The following is a 19,913-nucleotide window of genomic DNA, read 5'->3' as shown; positions in this document are numbered from 1 at the left end:
TTTAAAAACAAAGATTGTTCCTTTTCTAGACTTAGGGAGGAAAAGAAGGAAACTGGACCAGGCCGAAGGTGCCAGAGGGGTCAGTGGGGGGTGGGAACCTGAGTGCTGTGAGACCTTTCTGCACCCGGGGGGCTCCTGTGATGCTCAGCAGACACTTCCAGCCCTTCTCACCCTCCAGAGTCTGAGACAGTCAGAGAGATGGATTGAGTAACCCCCATTTTCCTGTGAAAAAGGGAACAAAACGTCTTGCTTGTTGACACAGGCAGGTGTGGCCCCTCCAGTGATATCCCAGGGCCCTTGGAGTCACACCCAGGCCCCTCTCCACATCTGCTGACCGGCCTTGCTTGCCTGCAGCTCCCCTCCAACCGGGCCCTGGGCTCTCCACACTGGCCCTTTTTCACTTCTTCAAGTGCTGACTCCCTCCTGTCCCAGGGCCTCTGCACTGCAGACATTCTGTTCCTGGTCCCATGATCCTTGAGGTCGGCTCCTATATCACCTCCTGCGTGCAGCCTCCATGGCTGCCCACCTATTCCCAGCCCTTCTTCCTTCTCCACTTCATCAGCTCTTTTATTCCCTTCATTGTTTTTGTTGTCATCTGAAATCATCTTATTTGTTTTCCACTTGAATATTGTCTGTGCCCAGATTCAGAATGCAAGCCCATGGACTGAGTCCTGTCTTGCTCACAGCTGGCCCCCTTCCAGACACATAGTGGTGTCCAGTGGTCATCTGTTGACTGAACACTCAGGAGCCAGGCGTGCTAGTCAGAAGAGGACAAGTTGTGCTGCAGTGACAAAGAATCCACCACACTCAGGAGCAGTCCACAGAGAAGGCTGCTGTGTGCTTCCCTGCACACATCATGGTCCAGAGCGGGGGGGGGGTGGCCCTGTGCTACTTTACAGATTCCAAGGCCGCTGTGGCAGGGGAAGAGAGAGAGAGAGAGAGAGAGGGAGGCAACATGCTTGCTCTTAACTGCCTTGGTCAAGAGGTGATACATGTCCCTTCCTTCCACACATGCCGTTAGATAAAACTAGCCACGTGGTCCCAAATTAGGTGCAAAGGAGGCTGGGAAGTGGGAGGGAGGAGGATGCACACCAGGACCCACATTCCAGCCCTGGCTCTGCCACAAGAGACCCCAAAGGGAGCCCTGCAGGCAGAATCGCCCTGAATGACGGAGGAAACCAGGGTGGCCGAGAGCTGCTGGAGCCCAGCCACACCTGCATGGGGCCTCCCTCAGCCTCTGCTCCTCCTCGGAGCCTGCATTCCCCGGGTCTCCGCCACCGGGGTCCCCACCAGACCCCTCCTCCCAGAGCCTCTGCCTGTCCAGCACTGGCCCCGGTGCCTCAGACACTGGGAGGGCTTCCACCCCGCCCTGGCTGCCCTCGGAGCTGACCAGTGCCTCACTTGAAGCACAGTCTGTGCTGGCTGCTGCCACATCTGTCCTCCACACTGCTGATTTGGCTCCAGTGGAAGCCCTGTAACCAGCTGTGTGCCTTCAGGTTGAGGGAGACATGCCCTGGCCAGGTACTATGAGGGCCACTTGGGGCTCAGGCTGCAGCTCCAGGTGGGCCAGCCCCCCTCAAGGCCTTTTGGCCCCAACCCAGGGCTGCCCACACTACCATTTAGTGCTACACGCCTGGTCTAATTCAGAGGAAGGCCAGTAGGCAGTCCCCTTGCATGCAAATCTTCCAGGACTGCACTGTCCAATATGGTACCACTAGCCACACTGGTGACTTAAACCCAAATGTAAATTAATTACAAAGATATTGAGTTATCCATTAGGATGGCTACTATAAAAAAAAGTGTTGGCGAGGATGTGGAGAAACTGGAACCCTCATGCAATGTTAGAGGGAGCTGCTGTGGAATACAGTACAGAGGTTCTTCAAAAAATTAAAAATATAACTACCATATGATCTTGCAATTTTACTTTTGGATATTTATCCAAAAGAATTAAAAGCCGGGACATGAACATATATTTGTACACCCATGTTCACAGCAGCATTACTCACAATAAACAAAAGGTGGAAGCAACTCAAATATCCACCCACCAATGAATGGATAAATAAAACATGGTCTAGCCATAAGTGGAATATTATTTGGCCTTGAAAAGGAAGGACATTTTGACACATGCCACAACATGGAGGAATCTTGAGGACATTATGCTCAGTGACATAAAGTAGCTACAAGAACACAAATACTATATGATTCCTCTTCTACGAGGTCCCTAAGGAGTCAAAATCAGAGAGACAGAAAACAGAAAGGTGGTTACCAGGGGCTGATTGGGGGCAACAACAGGGAGTTAGTGTTTACTGGGGTCAGTGTCAGTTTTGCAAGATGGAGACTTCCGGAGATGGATGGTGGGGATGGTTGCACGACAATATGAATATAGTTAATGCCACTGAACACTGTACTTACAAAAGTGGTGAAGATGGCAAATTTTATGTAATGTGTATTTTATCACGATTAAATTTTTTAAGATTAAAATTGTTTAAATTTTAGTGGAAAATATATAGCAAATTAAAAATTCAGTTCTTCAATCACACCAGCCACATTTCAAATGCTCAAGGGCCAGGGTGGCTTAGTGGCTGCCACACTGGACAGGGTATAATTAGTGCATTTCCAGCATCACAGAAAATTTTACTGGGCAGCATTGCTCTAGAAGGTCATTCTTTCTCACACATTCAAGCTTCCTCAAACCCTCTCGTCCCCAAAACCACCAAAGGGCTTCCTGTATCCCAGACCAGCCCCCAGGGGCTTGCTCCTGGGTGTGCACTGCACTGAGGACACAGAGCCTTAAAGGGTGTTAATTCCATAGCACATACACGCCAAGCAAGGCCCCTTGTTTGTCTGCACTGCCCTGTGCTCTTGCCAAGGGAAGTGGAGCTCATATTATATATAGGCAAGTAGAATCCTTCTCCCTGGGGGAGAACCTGCACTGTGCCTGGAACCAAACTGTGTGCAATAAAGGCTGCTGGAGGCCACAGGAAAACAATATGACCTGACTACCGTGCCCCTTCTCAGCACTTCTGATTTATCTCTGAAAATCCTTCTTTTGTTATGACAGAATTTGTTTCAATTTAAGAAACTTTGTATTTATTAAGAAATGGACCAAACTGTCACATTATCCAAAGTTGGAGGATCATTGGATCACAAGAGTATAAACGGAAAAACTGAAGTTAACTGGCAAAACCCAGAAAGAGTTCTAGACTTCCTTTCCTGGCTCATGCAACCCGAGGTGTGTGTCAGAGGGGCGCTCCACCCCAGGAAGAAGGCAGATTTGCTTTACCAGCCTCAGGAAGGGCTCACCAGGGATATTCCAACCTCAGAGTCCTGGGCGTACTTCTCAAGAATAATTCTAGATGTGTTGGCTCTAAAATATTGCCTCTGCCACCAAAAAGCACATTTACCTCCAATATCTCATTTAATCCTCATGACAACCCCTGAGATGGAAATTATTCACCCATTTTATTTGAAATCTATTTTGCCTGATAGAAGTACTGTTCCTCCTCCATTTTTCTCCCTTTTATTTTATTTGTATGAAATACCATTTTTCCATTCCTTCACTTTCAGTCTATGTATGTCTTCAGGTCTGAAATTAGTCTCTTGGAGGCAGCATATAGATGGATATTGTTTCTTTATCCATTCTGCCACCCTATGTCTTGTGGTTGGTGCACTTAGTTTATTTACATTTAAGGTAATTATTGATAGATATGTATGTACTTACTGCCATTTTATTGTTTTCTGGTTGTTTTTTAAGTTACTCTCTGTTCCTGTTTTCCCCTCTTACACTCTTTCTTTGTTATTTGATTATTTTCTTTAGTGTTACCCTTGGGTTTCTCTTTTCAAATTTTTTTGTGTATCTATTATAAGCTTCAGGTTTGTGGTTACCATTAGGTCACAGATCATTCCCTAAATGCAGAACAGTCTTATTGTTGATGGTCACTCAATTTCAAACACAACCTAAAAGTACTCTTTTTTAATTCTTCTTCCTCTTCCATGCTTTATATATAGGATGTCATAATCTCCATCTTTTGTATATCTCTTGACTGATTTTGTATATACTTGACTTTACTTCTTTTGTATTTATTTAACTTCATACTTGCTTAGTAATTAGTCTACTGACTTTACTGTAGGTTTATTTTTACTGATGAAAAATATTTAGGCTTAAGAACATTTCCATTTAAAGAAGTCGCTTTAACAAACAAGGTCAGTTTAGTGATAGTGAATTTTTTAACTTTCATTTATCTGGGAAAATTTTAATTTCTTTCTGTTCTGAATGATAATCTTGCTTGGTAGAGGATTCTTGGTTATAGGTTCTTCCCTTTCCATGCATTAAATTTATCATGCCACTTCCCTCTGGCCTGTAAAGTTCCTGCTGAGAAGCCTGCGGATAGCCTGGGGTTTTCCTTATAAGCATGTTTTGAAGGCAGAGTTGATATCTACCAGTCACCTAGCACTAATGTGAAGATTCCCTAAGGTGACACATGGTTGGTGTCTAAACACAGGCCTGGCCCAGAGCTGCTCAGTAAGAGCTAAAAATTGTAGCCATCATGGTTTTTTTATGATTATCATTGTTCCTATTGTTGTTACCACATTAAAGGCACTTTTCAAAAAATAAGATGTGATTGTTAACAACTCCCAAATAAAATACCCTCTGCAGACCTATCAGACTTCAGCCCCACTTTGCAGATGAGTGGATTATTCCAGCCGGTCAATGACTTGGTACCTAAGGTAGGTGGAGAGGAAGGTGGACAGGCAGGGGGCCTCTCCACCCAGTGATCAGCTCATTCACATCCACTGGACCCTGACCCTCCTTTTCATAGAGCCCTGGGGGAAGGGGTTGGCTTTTGCCCTGCGTGGGGCAACATCGTTCCCAGAGACTCAGCATGTGGCACAGAAAAGCAGAGCTGAGCACCAGGCCACCGGCACAGCTCCTGTCCCCCGACCTCTTGCCCCCAGCTGGCCTCTGGGACACTGATCACCGACAAGCTGAGTCGCACAGCCCTGCAGCTTTGTAACTCCCCATTTACAGGGCTTCCCTAGCCACCTCCAGTCCCCTGCAAGCCCCCTTTCCGTCCACTAATCGGCCCCCTCCCCACCAACACTCCACCCACAGCCTGCGGGGCATCCAGGCCATGCCCTGCTCCCACCCCACCCACCCAGTCCTCCCCAGTCCCTGGAGCCTGCGCTCTGGAGGCTGGACGCTCGCATAGCCCAGGCAGTGAGGATCTCGACAGGACCCAGGGCAGAGGCAGGACTGCGTCCTCCACACACACATGCTCAGCATCCTCCTGCCCCCTGGGGTGGGGGTGGGGGTGGAACATGGGGAGCCACCTCTTAATCCCTCGGTTTTGGGTAGACAAGGGGGCAGTTGCCCTGCGGTCCCCAGAAGGCTTAGGTGGCACACAGTCACTGCACTAAGTAGCCCAGCTTTCCGGAGAGAAACGGATTTTCTCCAGTTTCCACCCCTCTGGCTCCCTCAAGGAGAAGCCTTATGGGTGCCGTCCATCGGAATCCCTCTCTGACACACTTATCTCCCTTTTAAACACTGTGGGCTGTGGTTCCAACCAGCAGAAGGCAAGACAGTCTAGCTGGGGTTGAATAACATCCTCTGCATTTCACTTTCAGGTTACCTTTATGCATAGTGAGGTTTCCTTTGTAAATAGTTTTTAAAAAGTCAGTTGATATATATATAGGAAGATACATAGTCTGGGAACAATGGGGATAGGACAAAAATTAAGAAAACAGATGACTGGAGTGTGTGAAAAACTGCCTTACTGGTAAAGGGCCTTGCCAAGTCAGAATTTGCACATGAGGAAACTGAGGTTCAGTGAGGTAAGGGTCACCATTTCTCACCTGGGGGCTCAGGTGAGAGCCTCTGACCACCTCACTCACCTGCAGCTCCGCTGGGAAACCACAGAAAGCCCAGGTGCCCTGGTCCCTCTGCACCCCTCCTGGCCAGCCCCGCCCTCACAGCCCTACCCCACTTACGATGTTCATGAGTGTGAGCAGGTACTTCTGCACGTGCTCCTTCCCGTGGAACTGAACCACGGAGTCGTCCACACCCAGCAGGACCTCAATGTTGTAGTCGTCGTCGGCAGCGTGCCTGCGCACCCTGCGCCTCGAGCTGTTGACCCGCTCCTCCAGGATGCCCAGGGCACGGCTGAGGTTATCCAGGCTGCCGCGGGAGACCCCTGGAAGGTCAGAGGACACAGTCTGAAGCAACAGCCCAGCTCACCAGGGGTGTCTCAGCAGCACAGAACCCCACTTGGATGCAGTTCAGCACCTGCCAGGGGCCAGCTTGGCCATCATCTCATTGAAAACTCACAGCTGCCAAACTGAGGGCACTCTTGTGCCAGAAGAACAAACTGAGGTTCAAAGAGGGTAACAGTGACATGCCAAGTGGGCTCAGACCCAGCAGCCTGCAAGCCAACACCCTGGCCCTGGGAGAGCCCAGGTCGGCACCCAGCAATGAACTGAGGGCCGGGAAGCTGGGCTGCCCGGCCAAGAGTACATGCGGCCGGATCCAGCTCTTCTCACCCATTCACACACTTGAGAAGGGCAGTCCAGGTGCCAAAGGCTGTCTCCCAGGTGTGGCTACCTCTGTTATAAGGGAAACGGAGGTCCAGCCCGGGTGGTGTGTGTCACATCAGGCAGTTCCTCTTCCAGAACTTCCCTTCACTGAACAAGGCCCCTCATCTTCAGGCCAGGTCCGCCCACCCCATGCAGGACGGAGACTTCTCCAGGTGAACGAAACACTCAGCTTTCAATTATCATAATTTTAAAAATTTTTTTATTAAAGTAGAATATACATTCCACTAATCTACTTTTATAATCAATTGTTTAGTACCTTTATTCTATGATGTAAGGAAAATGTTTAAAATCTCTTCTGGAATTTATCCCAGAAAAAGATTTGTGTGCACAATTCACAGTACAGTTCTAGGGTGTTTACAGACCACTGAAGCCTACATGAAACACCTAGGGACCACATGGGCCAGAGGTTAAAGAAAACCAAAAAAACCAGCCCTCCTCTAAATTCTTTTTAGGATTTAAATTTAACTGCAACAATCCTGTTGCTCAGTTTTGTCCCTCCTTTCTTAATTTTCTGATATTACTATTGATACTATTGTTTTCCCTCTTGCTTTCTTGCATACTCATGAATAAAAATGGGGGGGAGGCAGGGGAAGGTACTTCTAGCAACTAAACAGGCAGCTACTACTTATAAGGATGATAAACATATAAGTATATTCCAACAAAGTAATATTTAAGCAGGGACCAGGACCGCCCCCACTTGTGCCAGCTCCCCAAGCCCTGGGTTGAGAGTGGGGCCTGCAGGGCCTCAGCTGAAGGACCCAGGGACCTGGAACACCCCCAGAACAGAGCTCCAGCCCTAGCGCCTCCCTGCCCCACCTCTCAGGGTCGCAGCTGAGCTGACCTGGCTGACTTTCAGCATTGCCAGCAGCCCCAGACCACACTGCCTGCTCAGTCCCAGTGCCAAAATCTTCTGGAAGGCCCCCTTGCCCTTTCACTGGCCCCTGTGTCTGTGCCAGGTCCCTGATCCCAGGGTCCTGCCTCTCTTTGGCATTTCCTGGGTGTGTGCTGGGCTGGGCCCTCAGACTCCTGCCCTGGAAAGGCCCTGGGGCCTCAGGCCATCGTGACATTACCAACCCGGGGAGTGGTACCCAGGCCCTGTGGCCTCTGCAGCTGAAGGTGGGGCAAAGAGGCCAGCTCAGCTGTTGGTATCCCTGCAAAACCACCTCTCTGCAGAACCTTCCAGAACAATTCTTCTCACTTGTCCCAAAAGCCTCTGGTCTGCTGCCTCCTCCAGACAGGCACAGGAACTCCTGTCCTGTCAGTGGCGCACAACAGACCCTGGAGGCAGAAGAGGGCTTCTGCTTCTGAGAGCAGCTTGGAGCCCACAGACAGGCAGGGCGCTGCCACTAGGGTCCCGCCACACCTCCTCGTCCAGCACTCGCAGCAGGCCCCTCTGGGGTGCACTACTGTCCCCATTACAGTCAGGGAGACTCATGGGACCTTGGCACAGCTGACTCTCGGCAGGGCTCTCTGAGAGTGCAACCTGATCAAGGGACAGAGACCAAGAGGGAAAAGTGGAGGTAACTGACGTGACTGAGAAGCAGATGGGAGGGCTTTGACAGAAAGGAGGAGTAAGCCAGGCCAGGGCGGGAGGCTGTTCACATTCCTGTACCTCCTGGGGTCCTCGTGCCCCCCACCCAAGACCTGAAGTCCACTGTGCATGCCCCGACTCACCCCCCTCCGCCATCAGCAGGCACTGCCCAGGGCTGCTCTGGGGGACCAGGATGGGCAGAGGGCCTGCAGGCAGGGCCCATGCACAGCTGATCATCCTCGGGGCTGCCGGAGATGATTTGGGGCCCTCCCTGCTGCTCCCGGAGGAGATGCCAGCTGCTTAAACCTGACAGGGAGTTTGAGGAATTGCTACTCTATTTTTATACTTTATTTCTTCGTATTTCCAACAGCTAGAGACAACTCACCTTCAAAACCACCTTGGGAAGCAGAAAAATAGTAATTCCCATTAAAACACTCTTCCCTTTGGAAGAGGCTGCAAGTTCCCCTCTGCCCCTGTCACAGCCAGGGGTCACAGATGGGTGGTCCCTGGACAAATCCAGACCACAGAGGTGATTGTTAGGGCCCCATTGTGTTTTAAAAAATACTTCATTTGGTGGACAGTATTTCAAAATTGGGAGCTCTCTCATAAACAAAAGAATAGCCAGCTTCTCCTGAGGAATTAGGAGATGGGGTCATAGGCTGGGGGGAAGGTAAGCAGGCAACATTGGGCTGTAGAATGACAGCCAGTCCAGGAGACAGGTCACACGGGGCCCTGTCCCCAGGCCACCTGGCCTGCTGCCCTCACTGACCTTCTGGCCCCCTTGAAGGCATCAGCGTGTGCCCCTGACCTTAACACAGGAAGTCACCGTGAAGTGACTCCTCCCGACATTCCCTGGGGGAGAGCAAGGGGGCTGCCAGTTGGGTCACAGCTGGCTGGGGCACATCTTACAGCTGTTTCTGCCAAGCACAGTATTTAACTTCATGTAGGGTCCGTTAAAACAGCAACGCTTTCTAAAGATGCATTAGAAATGTCAATAGTAATTATTATTATTAATTACTATTTTAATCATGATTATTTTGGCAGGTGACTTGGATATTATGTTTTAGAATAGCCCTCCAAGGCCCAGCCCCTGTAGAGATGCCCCAAAGCCCCAGGTACAGACACGGAGAGGAAGACAGGGCCCCTTGGGGCAGCTGGCGGAACACAGGGAGCAGTAAAGAGGTCAGCAGGGCCTGCCGGGCCCCGAGGCTAGAAGACACATGAGCACTGATGGTAGCCAGCAGCCAGGCTGACATTCCACCTTGTCCATCTTAGATGTGTCCTCAGTTTCCCTATGAACGGCTTGACCCTGAAGCCCAGGCCATGCGGAGACCCCAACCACACCCTGTTTCCAGCAGGCCTGTCCCTCAAGCAGAGGTCTGCTGCAGGGGAGCTCTGGCCGGCAGCAGGCTCCACCTGGTTTTGGGTCTGCTGCTTAATGATGCCCTGACACCAGCCTGGGCCTTCAGGGCCCATCCATAGGCACTGGGTTGTGCCCCCTCAACTCCCGGTCTAAAGGCCTCTGCTCGTCTCAGTCCCCTGGGGCCACTTTCCTCCCTCCCCCGGAGCTCCTGCTCCAGCCCACCTGCTAAGGCGCGGTGACATGGAGCTCACCCGGCCCTTTGCTCCATCCCTCAGCATGGGCCCAGGCCTGGATAACAAGCTGTCAGCGCTGCTCTGCCCCTGGCTCCTGAAGCCTTCTGGACACAGCCTCTCCACAGAGAGGGCGCTGGTCCCCCAGGGGGGCGGATCCATGGCAGACGGGAGAAGATGAGACCCCAGCAGGCCGAGACAACCCCGATTAGCAGCGTGGATGGCAGGACCCTGTCCTCAGGCATTGAGATCCTGGCATGCCCTGGGTTGGGGGGACCCTTCTGGAAGACAGCTGGGGCTCTTTTTGGTCACGACTTAGACAAAAGATGACACACAGCTGGAAGCCTCCAAGAGCTGTCTCTAGCATTAGGGTCTCCAGAGGGGACTAGAAAGGATCCCTCAGTCAATTAGCAGACTAGGGAGAAGACGGGAGGAATAACAGGAAGCAGAATTACATTCAGAGAATCCCAAAGCACCTGCTCACCAGAGGAGCAGGCGGGTCACAGCGGCCAAATGCATCCACAGCCCCTGGAGCTCAGGTGCTGCCACATCTGGGGGCAGGGCGCATGCAGAGCCCTCCACAGTGACAAGCCTCTGCCACGCCCAGCTGCCATCTCATCCCAAAGTGACGAGGTAGCTCCTCACCACATCACTGTTCCATTTTAGGATCAAGGAACCCTGGGAGCAGGAAGATTAAGTGACGCGGACAAGCCATACAGCAAAGGCGGAGCCAGGACCCAGCCCAGGCCCCGGCCCGGGACCCACAAGTTAACATGCCCTGGAGCCGTCTCCATACTTCACCTGCACCTGGGGGTGGTTTGGAGAAACCAACAGTGGCAGAAACATGTGTGTTTAGCCTGGAGAGGAGAAATCCTGGGCCCCTGAGTCTTCATCCTGTGGCAGGTGCTGGCTCTTCAGGTTTAAGGGCATCTGGGTGTTTGCTGTCCCCGTGAAATCCCAAGTCCTTTGCTGTGCTGGCCTCTTCACCTGGGACACCCTTTCTGCTGCTGCTTCTGCCCAGATTTAGACCCCCACCAACCGCCGCCAGGCTCAGAAGGAGCTCCCCAAAAGGCCCAAAGGGAAGGGGGCCCACAGCCCGTGGTGCCTATGCCCTGCTGTGTCCCGCACTGGACTCAGGGATGAATTTGGTCCCCATCTGCCTCCACACATAGCTGGCAGCCGCCTGCAGCGGAAGGGCGCATCGAGCCCTGAGAAGCCACCGCTTGAGCCTTGAGGCTGCCGCCCCTTCTCTACGGAGTGGCCATCCCCTCATCCTCACTGCACCTGTTCCCTCTCATCTTTCAGTGTCACCTGCAATGTCACCTCTTCAGGGGAGCTTGCCTTATTCCATCCTAAATTAAAATAGGCTCTTGCCTCACCCAGTGACTCCCTGGAAGCATTCTGTTTTCTGCCTTCCTGAACCCACCCCGCTTGTGATTTAATCTCATTTGTGAATTATCCGGGCCACTAACGATTAACTGCCGTCCCACCCTCGGATGGAATCCCCCAGGAAAATAGGGGCCATGGGTCTGTGTGCCTCATTTTCCCAGTGCCTCACAGGTCACTGCTGGCTGTGAGGGGCAGGAGCCAGGGCAGAGATGCAATGGGAGGGAGCCCAGGGCCTAGCAGGGGGATTGGGGGTCCTCTTGGGCTGGAAGGAGGGGCCGGTGGAGCAGGGCCAGGAAGGCCGGGCTGGGTGGGGAGCAGGAAGAGAAGGCAGGTGATGACAGATGCCACCAAATCCAGCCGTAAATTACCCACACAAGGCAGAGTTAAAGCAAATGACCCAGGAGGAGTTAACACTAATGAGGCAATGAGAGAAGTACCAGGTAATTGCCAACAAAAGGCAGCCAGGCATAGTAATATGCATGAGATAAAATATCACCCGAGGCATTAACAGCCACACTGAGAAATGACTCATTGAGAAGATATAAAAGATAGGAAGTTTTATGCCCCTAACAGAGTTTCAACCTGATACAGGAGAATAGACACGGCCACAGTTTTATGTGCATTTTAACATTTTTATTCCAGAAGACAACAGAGGAATTAGATTAAAATGTTAGACTGGGCTGTAGGGAATTTGAATGACTAAAACAACCTCATGTTTAAGCCCAACAACCAGAAAACATGCCCTTTTCAAGCACACATGGAACAAGTTTCATATCTGACTACACATTAGGGCAAAAAGAAGACTCAAAAACTGTGTTCACAGTCACCACCACAGAGACAAAATCAGAGCAAGCAAAAAGCTAAGCCCACACACTCCAAACACCAGAAGTTAGAGACAGCTCTGACATGCCCAGACTAAATAGAGAGATCATTTCTAATCATTGGCTCAAGCAGAGAACCCCAATAAACCTCAGAAGTAACTGAAAATGGAGTCAAGGAAGAGCCCAGAAGGTTTTATGGAAGAGTTTTACCAAACCTACAAGGAATAGATACTTACATCTTATATAGAATATGGATGCAAAGACCAGTACCTTTCCTGTATATAACCATAAAGAGCTAGGAAATAGAATGGAAAAAAAGGGCTTTTTGACTAACGACAAACCCCAGAAAATAGGAAAATTTTTTAAAAAGAGGTGTATATAAGGGCCACACAAAGAGTAATGTAATATAGACTGTAACTACCCCAAAATGCAAATGGAGACACAACAACAGTATTCTGAATTGCAAGGTGGTTCTCCTCCCAATTAATCTATAAATTTAACACCATCTCCATTAAAGAATTGTTAAGACCCAACAAAATAATTCCAAAATTTATTTGGAAGACTACATATGAGAAAATAGCCAGAAAAACATTGAAAAAGGATAATAAAGGGTGGGGGGGGTACCTACCTTTCAAATTAACAGAACATATCACAAAATAACATTAGTTAGAATGTAGTGGTAATTAGTGTCATGAAAGACAGATCAGTGGTACTGAACAGAAAGCCCAAAATCAGATCCAGGCATGTAAGGGGCTTCTGGGTAACAGTGGTGCATTGATCACATACACCCAATTCAGTTCCTTCCTGGAACCCCATTTCAACTTTGGTAAAGGAATTTTTTTTTTTAAATCACAAGCCTACAGGGACAGGGAGAGTAGAAGAGGAAAAAATGACTGTTGGAGGCTAGAAAGCAGAGTGGGCATGTGGTAAAGGACTTAGTATGTGTGAGAGAGTTGGACCCCAGGCTGGTACAGAGACTCCCAGTCTGCACCGCAAGGTCTTCCGAACGCCTGGAGGTGGGGGCGAAGGGCAGATTGAAATAAGCAGGACAACCCGATGGCAGAGGCCAAATCCCCTCCCCACACCCGATGCCCCAGTAACAGCCCCAAGAACTAACACGTATTATCGGTCTTGCCTGGAAGCTCATTCTTTCTTGAAAAGGTGGAAAGGGCCTCTGGGCCACAGGCACCAGGTGTAGCTGAGAGCATAGGCACTATACTAAAACAGGAGGACAAAATGAATGCTGAGGCACCAACCTGCTTCCACAATTCGCTCCCAGAATGCTGGTGGTCAGGCCTTTACCTCCAGGCAGGAGACTGGGAGGGGTCTTCTCTAGGGAATCTGACAAGCCAAAGACCAAAACTGTGCACGGTTCCCCCACCTGCATGCATCAGGCTCCCAGACCCCTCTTTTGCTGCCCAACCCTACACGTTAGCAGGCAGCCAAGGACCACCAGCTCTCCAGACATGGCAGATGGAGATCAAAATGAAGCAAAGAAAACCAGAAAGAGGAAAATGGAGGAAAGAGACTATACAGGAAGGTAGAAAAACCTATCATTATCATTAGTAACCTCTGAGAGCCAGAAGTTATTATATCCATTAAGCAGAAGAAGGATAAGAAAAATAAAAAGAGTTCTTTGAAATAGACTAGATAAAACTGTGCTATCTCCCAAGAAAGTAAAATATTAAGACAAAGAGACTTGAACCATCAGGGAAAAGATCAGAAAATGAGAGGACCAGACCAAAGGTGTGTCATGATGGAACAGAAACTCCATAAAGAGAGAAAAGAAAAGACAGGGAGGAAAGAATTAATGAAATAATTCAAGAAATTTCCTATACCTGCAAGGTATTCCCAGACTGAAGGGGCCCAGCTAATACCCAACACAGTAGTTGAAAATAGATCCACACCATGGCACATTATCATGAAATCTCAGAGCACAAAGATTCTATAAACTTCCACAGAGAGTTAGAGGGCGCTGGGGAAAACAGTTACAAAAGATTGGAATTGCAATGGCTTTAGACTTCCCCAAAGCAGCATAAACAGGAAAACAATGGAGCAATGCCCTCAAAATTCTGAAAGAAAAATATTTTACTGAAATTCTATACCCAAATTCTCAATCAAATATGTCAGTGGAATAAAGACATTTGAGTTCTCTAAAGTTTTATCTGCCCAGCACCCCTTCTCAAGAAGCTACAGAACAAACAACATGCTCTTTCAAAACAAGACATGCAGCCAAGAAAGTGGGAGACGGGTAAAGGAAGAGGGAGACCCAACACGAGAAATGAGGGAATCCCAAGGAAGATGCTGAGAAGTGACCCCCGGACGGCAGCTATGTGCCAGATGTGAGGCACCTGAGCCATGCCGCTGCAGGGTGACCCAGAGATGGACAATCATCACCAGGACCCCCACTCCATCAGGCCATCTTCTTAGCCCAAGGACAGGACACCTAGGAGAGCTTGGCCCAGACCCCATCAGTGCTTGGTTTGTTGCAACCACATGCTGAGGAGGGTCTCTCCCGTCCTGCTCTGCTGAGGACAGGCGTGTCACTCATGGAGGTTCTCAGCTTTTCTCTGACAGCTGGAGATGGGCCATAATGGGCTCAGAAGTAGAAAATAAAACAGCCCACTCTCTCTGATTGTACTTCTCTGCATGTCCAGCACTTGGTCTATACCTCAGTCTTGCCAGGCGCCAGGCTGTGGAGAGCCCAGTGGTTCCCACGACTCAGTCTTGACCTTGCCCATGAGTTCCTTAGAAGGGGCCTTGTCAACACATGTAGAAGCAAAAGTGACTATGACCTGGAGACTGTTCTGCTCACCTCCTGGAGTCTCCATCCAGCAGGGGCAGTGCTGCCCTCTCCTTGCATCTGTATGCTTGCCTTCTGTTTTAATATTAATCACCTTTATATACATTTATATGTAAATTGTAAATAGATTATCAAGTAATAAAAAAAAGTAAAATTAGTAAATGACAGGGTAGCAATTCAAAACTGGTGTTGGTAAATGGAAGTGGAGCAGATGTGGACAGTCTGGCAATGTGGCACTACTCAGTTGTGTGTCCTAGTACTTGGTGGCCCAGTAATCCCCCTCTTGGGTCTATACCCTACAGACAAAGGATGCCCACACAGGTCCCTAAGGAGGTGGTTGAAAGCCATTCCTGGGAGTGTTGCTTGGGTAGGTTATGGGGGGTTGGAGGCAACCTGGGTCATCAGTGGGCAAGAGGGGAGGCAACTGTGGCAGGTGCACCCCACACAGCTGCACAGTGTCTGACATCTATGTAGACAGGTGGATCTTTTAGAAAGAGTACTAAGTGCAAAAAGAAAGAAACAGAATAAGATACACAGTGTAGCACAATTACATCATTAAAAACACACACTCAGGGAGGCAACACTGATTTTGCAAAAATATATGCTAACAAAAGGATACCCTTTGACACCTTAGAATGGTTGTTCATTGTAGGGCAAAGGAGAGGAGAGAGAGCGGGTTGTGGAGATCAGTGGCTTCTTGTTTTAGTAATGTTGGGACACTTGGTTACACGGAGGAGGAAAAGCAAATCCTGACCTCACACCTTAACCAAAAACCAGCCCGTGTGGATTGCTGACCTGGGGTGATAAGAATGCAGTCATAGAAGTGCTAGAAGAAAACCCAGCTAAATGCTTTTTTCATAATCCCAGTGTTGTGTAGGCTTTGGACTCCAAGACCAGTGTGCTTTCTGGGACCCCCAAGACTGCCCCTGACCTCTGCTGGGCAAGCCCTTGGGCAGAGGGTGAGGGCTCTGCTACTGCCCAACCCTTAAATTTGGGGACGAGGACAAATTGCTCTCCCTTCGCCAGGGCAGGAATCTCTGAAACTTATATTTGTACAACTGCACTGCAGAACAGGAATGGCCACCTTGCAAAGAAAGGGAGAATGTCACTTACGGAACTAGACCAAGGCCAGAGCCCCAGCTCAGCTCTCCTGCTGCAAACACTGCCAGGACCCAGCATGAGTGGTAGGCCAGGCCGGGGAGGACCAAGGTCATAGTCGCTAGCAGCCTCAAGGAGCACACCGGCACCCCCACCCAGGGGAGGTCATCTGGAGGAAAGTCATCCCCTCCACTTGTTAACGACCAGAAGACAAGCCCTCTGTGGCTGCAAATTCCCTTAAAGATGATCATTAAGATAAAATATGTTTATGTAGCAGCATAATCAGGACACAGCAAAAGCCCTGTATGGAAGGAGGCAGGCTCTTTGGAGGCTCTGGGAAACAGAATGCAGGCTCAGCCCCAAGGGGGCCATCAGCACAGAGCCCCACTGGTGAGCTTTATTAAAAGAGGCTCATTAGGCTTATTTCATCCCAGCCTTTTATAACTTTATTGCCGAATTGGAATTAATTTTTGCAATGCCTGTAGACACAGCTCATCTAGTGTCATTTTTACAGCTCAGGATGGCGGCGAGGTGTGAGGAGGGGCTCCTGTGGCTGGGCCAGCCCCTCGGTGCTCGTCCATCAGGGCAGCATCTGTAACAGCTGCCACGAATGTGAGAAACAAGAGCTGGAATGTCTATAAATTGCCTAGAGTCCCAGGCCTGCTTACCTTTCCAGTGCTTTGGGACAGAAATGGGAGCTCTAGAGAAATGGAAAGAAATTTCTCCTGGCTCCTCCATCTGAGAATGTCCCCAGAATGTGCCTCCCAGTATACGGGGCAACCGATGCTCCTTGGTGGAGGACATGGAACATCCTGGCCTGCCCAGCACCCACTGGCTCTGCGGGAGGTGAATGGAGCCACCGAGGTTGTGCCACATGGTTACCTGCCCTTTTTCTGGGTTCTGGTCCTTGGTTATCCTTTGGTGAACTACTCTCCCCACTTCCAGTCCACGTGACCAGGGGAGCCAGCCCCACAAGCCCCTGCCCCAGGAGTGCCCACATGGCCAGGCCCAGGCCGGCCCATGAGCCCCTGTAACAAGCATTTGCTGGTGTGTACGGGAAGCTATGCTCTCTTCTCTTTCTGCTGAGATTGCTAAACTGGTAAAAGGTGAGCCAGGGGCTATGGAGTACTTCCTCCTGTGAGAAGCAGAGCTGGGAGATGAAGAGAACAGGTGGCACCGTTTAGGCCCCAAATCCAGCTGTGCCTCAAGCTGATACACCCCTAGGCTTCCCGGCTCTTTGAGTCCATTCATTTGGACTTTGGTCTCTTGCAACCACAAAAGTCCTAGCGTGCCCCTTCCCCATACATGCAGTCACATGTACTGGCCTACAGGAGACACTAAGTTTGGCCCTATACCCAGAACACCCTCAGACTGTGAGCATCAGATGGTGGCACTCTGCTGCACCTCCTACCTTTGGAGGGACCCCATTGCCCACACAGCAGGGAAAGAGAAAGTCCACAGTAGATTTAAGGTGTGTGGCCGGGAGAAAGGGGTCAGATTCTTGTTCAAGAAGTGAGGGGACCTACCTGGTGCCACCACGGCAGGTGCCACAGCAGATGTGTTAAGGCCACTGAGATAGGGTCCAATCAGCAGGGCCATGCTGAATGACCAGGAGCTCTCAGAACCTCTCCTGGGCTCCCTGCACAGCAGGCCTCACACAGAGGGTCCCAAACACCAGCTGTCCAGCTCTGAACCCTCATACCAGCCCGATGGCCTAGGTTTCTCAGCAATAGGCTCCTGGGGCCCACAGGCCGAGAGTCCTGCCCTGCCGAACCAATGCAGGGCAGGCCCCTGGGCCCAGCCGCAGCCTCCAGGCACCAGCTATCTCCTCTCTGTGGGCAGTCGGCCAGCCCCGAGTTACCTCCTCACTGCAGCTTCCCAGCATGCAGTGGCCAGATGGTGGGATACATGGGAGAGAATGGCAGATCGTTTAATGAAAATATTTACTGTGAACTTCAGAACAAAACACAGACACCCACAATACCAACAGAAGGGAGGATTCCCTGGGATTTCATTTTGAACATGGGGGAAGTGGGAGACTGGCAAGTAGGGTGCTGACGGCCAACATCTCGGGGCCACAGGCCTGGCAGCTTCCGCCCATGCACAGCTTGTACCAGCACGGCACAGGCGCAGAAATCCCATTGCCAGCCCCGCATGTGCTGCAGTCCTGGACTTGGGTACCGGCAGTCTCCCAGGCATTGCTCCCCAGAGGGCCCTCAGGGGCCCCACATTCAGAATCCAGGACTGAATCCCCCCTCCCCCGCTCCCCCCACCAGCCTCCACCTGCCCCGCCCACCTGGGCTCCTGTGCCCACTGGGCCCATGCCAGGAGCAGGGCTGGCCTCTCCCCCACCCAGCCAGCCCCTTCCTCATCCTGAGGGGCCCTGAACCTCCCCACCCACAGGGCCGCTGCCTCTGCTCCTGACTCCACCAGGAACCAGCTCTTGCTGGACTTTGGAATCTCCAAACCCAAGTCCCAGGGCCCTTCTCTCCGGCTGCTAACCTCACTTTCCCCTCCTGAACCCTTCCTCTTCTCAGGTGTCAGACCTGTGTCATGCAGGGAGGGAGAGGACACAGGAGGGTGGGGGGCCCGGTGGTGGGGCCGGGGTGGTGCCAACACATGCAGGAGGCATGGGCGCCGGACAGCCCAGCTCCTGCCAGCCCATGGTCAGGGTGCGTGGACCCCTGCTGTCTGCCCAGGGCCCCTCCCCCAGCCCGGGTCTGGACTGTCCTCTGCTCTCCCCACCTCCTGCACCCCTCCCGGCCCCATCTGGAGCCTGTGGCACCGGGGTCCCCCTGGCTAATGCTGGGACCCAGGACGGCACAGCAGGAAGGGCCACACGGTACCGCCGAGCCACCTTCCTAGGAGGGAGAACTCTCGGGCACCCTCGTCAGCAGTCTGACGGGAAAAGGTCCCCACTGTTGATGATGAAATGGGCACCATCAGGCATCGGCACTTTACAACATCCCTTATCTGTCCTTCACAGAGGCTCCATGTGTCAGTAATGGGCTCCCTCTTACACAGATCGGGGGTGGGAGGACTAGCCCAGAAAGGCCATTCCAACCCACAGCCTCACAGCAGCCAGGGGCAGCAGGTAAGGCATCCGACTCCAGAACCTGGCCTGGCCCGCTGCACCCAAGCCTCAGATGGGGCCACTCAGAGCCAGCTGTTTTGGGCCAGTCAACAGCGGCTGCTCTGAGTGTTGGCGACCCCCCCAAACTGGGGACCTTGACTTAGAGGCACACCTGCCAGACCCGGAATCACAAAGACCCATGCTCTGCCTATCCTGTTCCCTTTCAGCCCTGAGGTGTGGGGCTCTCACAAGGACCGGGAGAATGAGGAGTGCATTTCTGTGACAGTGTAAAGTAGCCTTAGCACCTGGGGGCCTTCCACCTTGTATTATTGGTGTCCTGCTATGAGTGGGGCCTTTTAGATGCTCTAAACAGGAGTGTGTGCTGGACAGTGGGAGGGAGACACAAGGGGTCCATTTGCAGAGTCACTGTAGGCAGCGGTGCCCTGCACAGCGCTGTGGGAGGTAGTGGTGGTGGGGGCTTTCACATGGACTCTGCTCTAAGTGTATGCCCTGGGGGTGCACATGCACGGGGGACCCTCCACTTTACAACTCTGCTGGGAAATGATTGAGTGGGAAAATGGACAGAAACACTTCTAAGATCCCACATTGGGCAGGTCTGAGGAGCAGGGGTTGCTGACAGGAGAGACAGCCCACTGTTCATGTCCATCCCTGCCCAGGGCCTGCTTCTGGAGCAGAGGTGAGCAAGCAAGGACTCTCTCCAGTCTTTAATATGTAAAGTGCTCCTTCAAATCAATGAGAAGCAGCCCAGCAATTCAAAAGGAAAATGGGCAAATGGTATGAATGAACAGTTCCTGGGGAAGAAAATCAAGCAGTTTTTAATTATATGAAAAGCTGCCTAACCTCACTCTTAAATACGTATCAGTCAGATTGGCCAAATAAAACTGTGTGGGCCAGGGGCACACACTAGAAATATACCCTGGTGTGGTGGGTAAGGCAGCCATAATCAGGGTGTGGCATGAAGGGCCAAGGAGAGGGAGGCTCGTGGCCTAGTCT

General features: G+C 51.1%; 1 protein-coding gene across 2 annotated transcripts in view; it reads right to left on the bottom strand.

Annotated features, from left to right (window-relative positions):
- The window catches only part of ADAMTS2 (ADAM metallopeptidase with thrombospondin type 1 motif 2), a 221,152-nt gene that overhangs the window by 77,563 nt on the left and 123,676 nt on the right, over nt 1-19,913 (bottom strand). For both annotated transcript variants that reach the window (XM_037002116.2, XM_017657011.3), the window contains exon 4: nt 5,989-6,191. In XM_037002116.2, the coding sequence (XP_036858011.1) occupies nt 5,989-6,191 (203 nt within the window). The remainder of the gene's footprint in view (nt 1-5,988; nt 6,192-19,913) is intronic.

The sequence above is a fragment of the Manis javanica genome, chromosome 14 (genome assembly GCF_040802235.1).
Source record: "Manis javanica isolate MJ-LG chromosome 14, MJ_LKY, whole genome shotgun sequence".
Classification (NCBI taxonomy): domain Eukaryota; kingdom Metazoa; phylum Chordata; class Mammalia; order Pholidota; family Manidae; genus Manis; species Manis javanica.
Note: the sequence above shows the minus strand (reverse complement) of the source record. Positions and strands in the feature narration are given on the sequence as shown.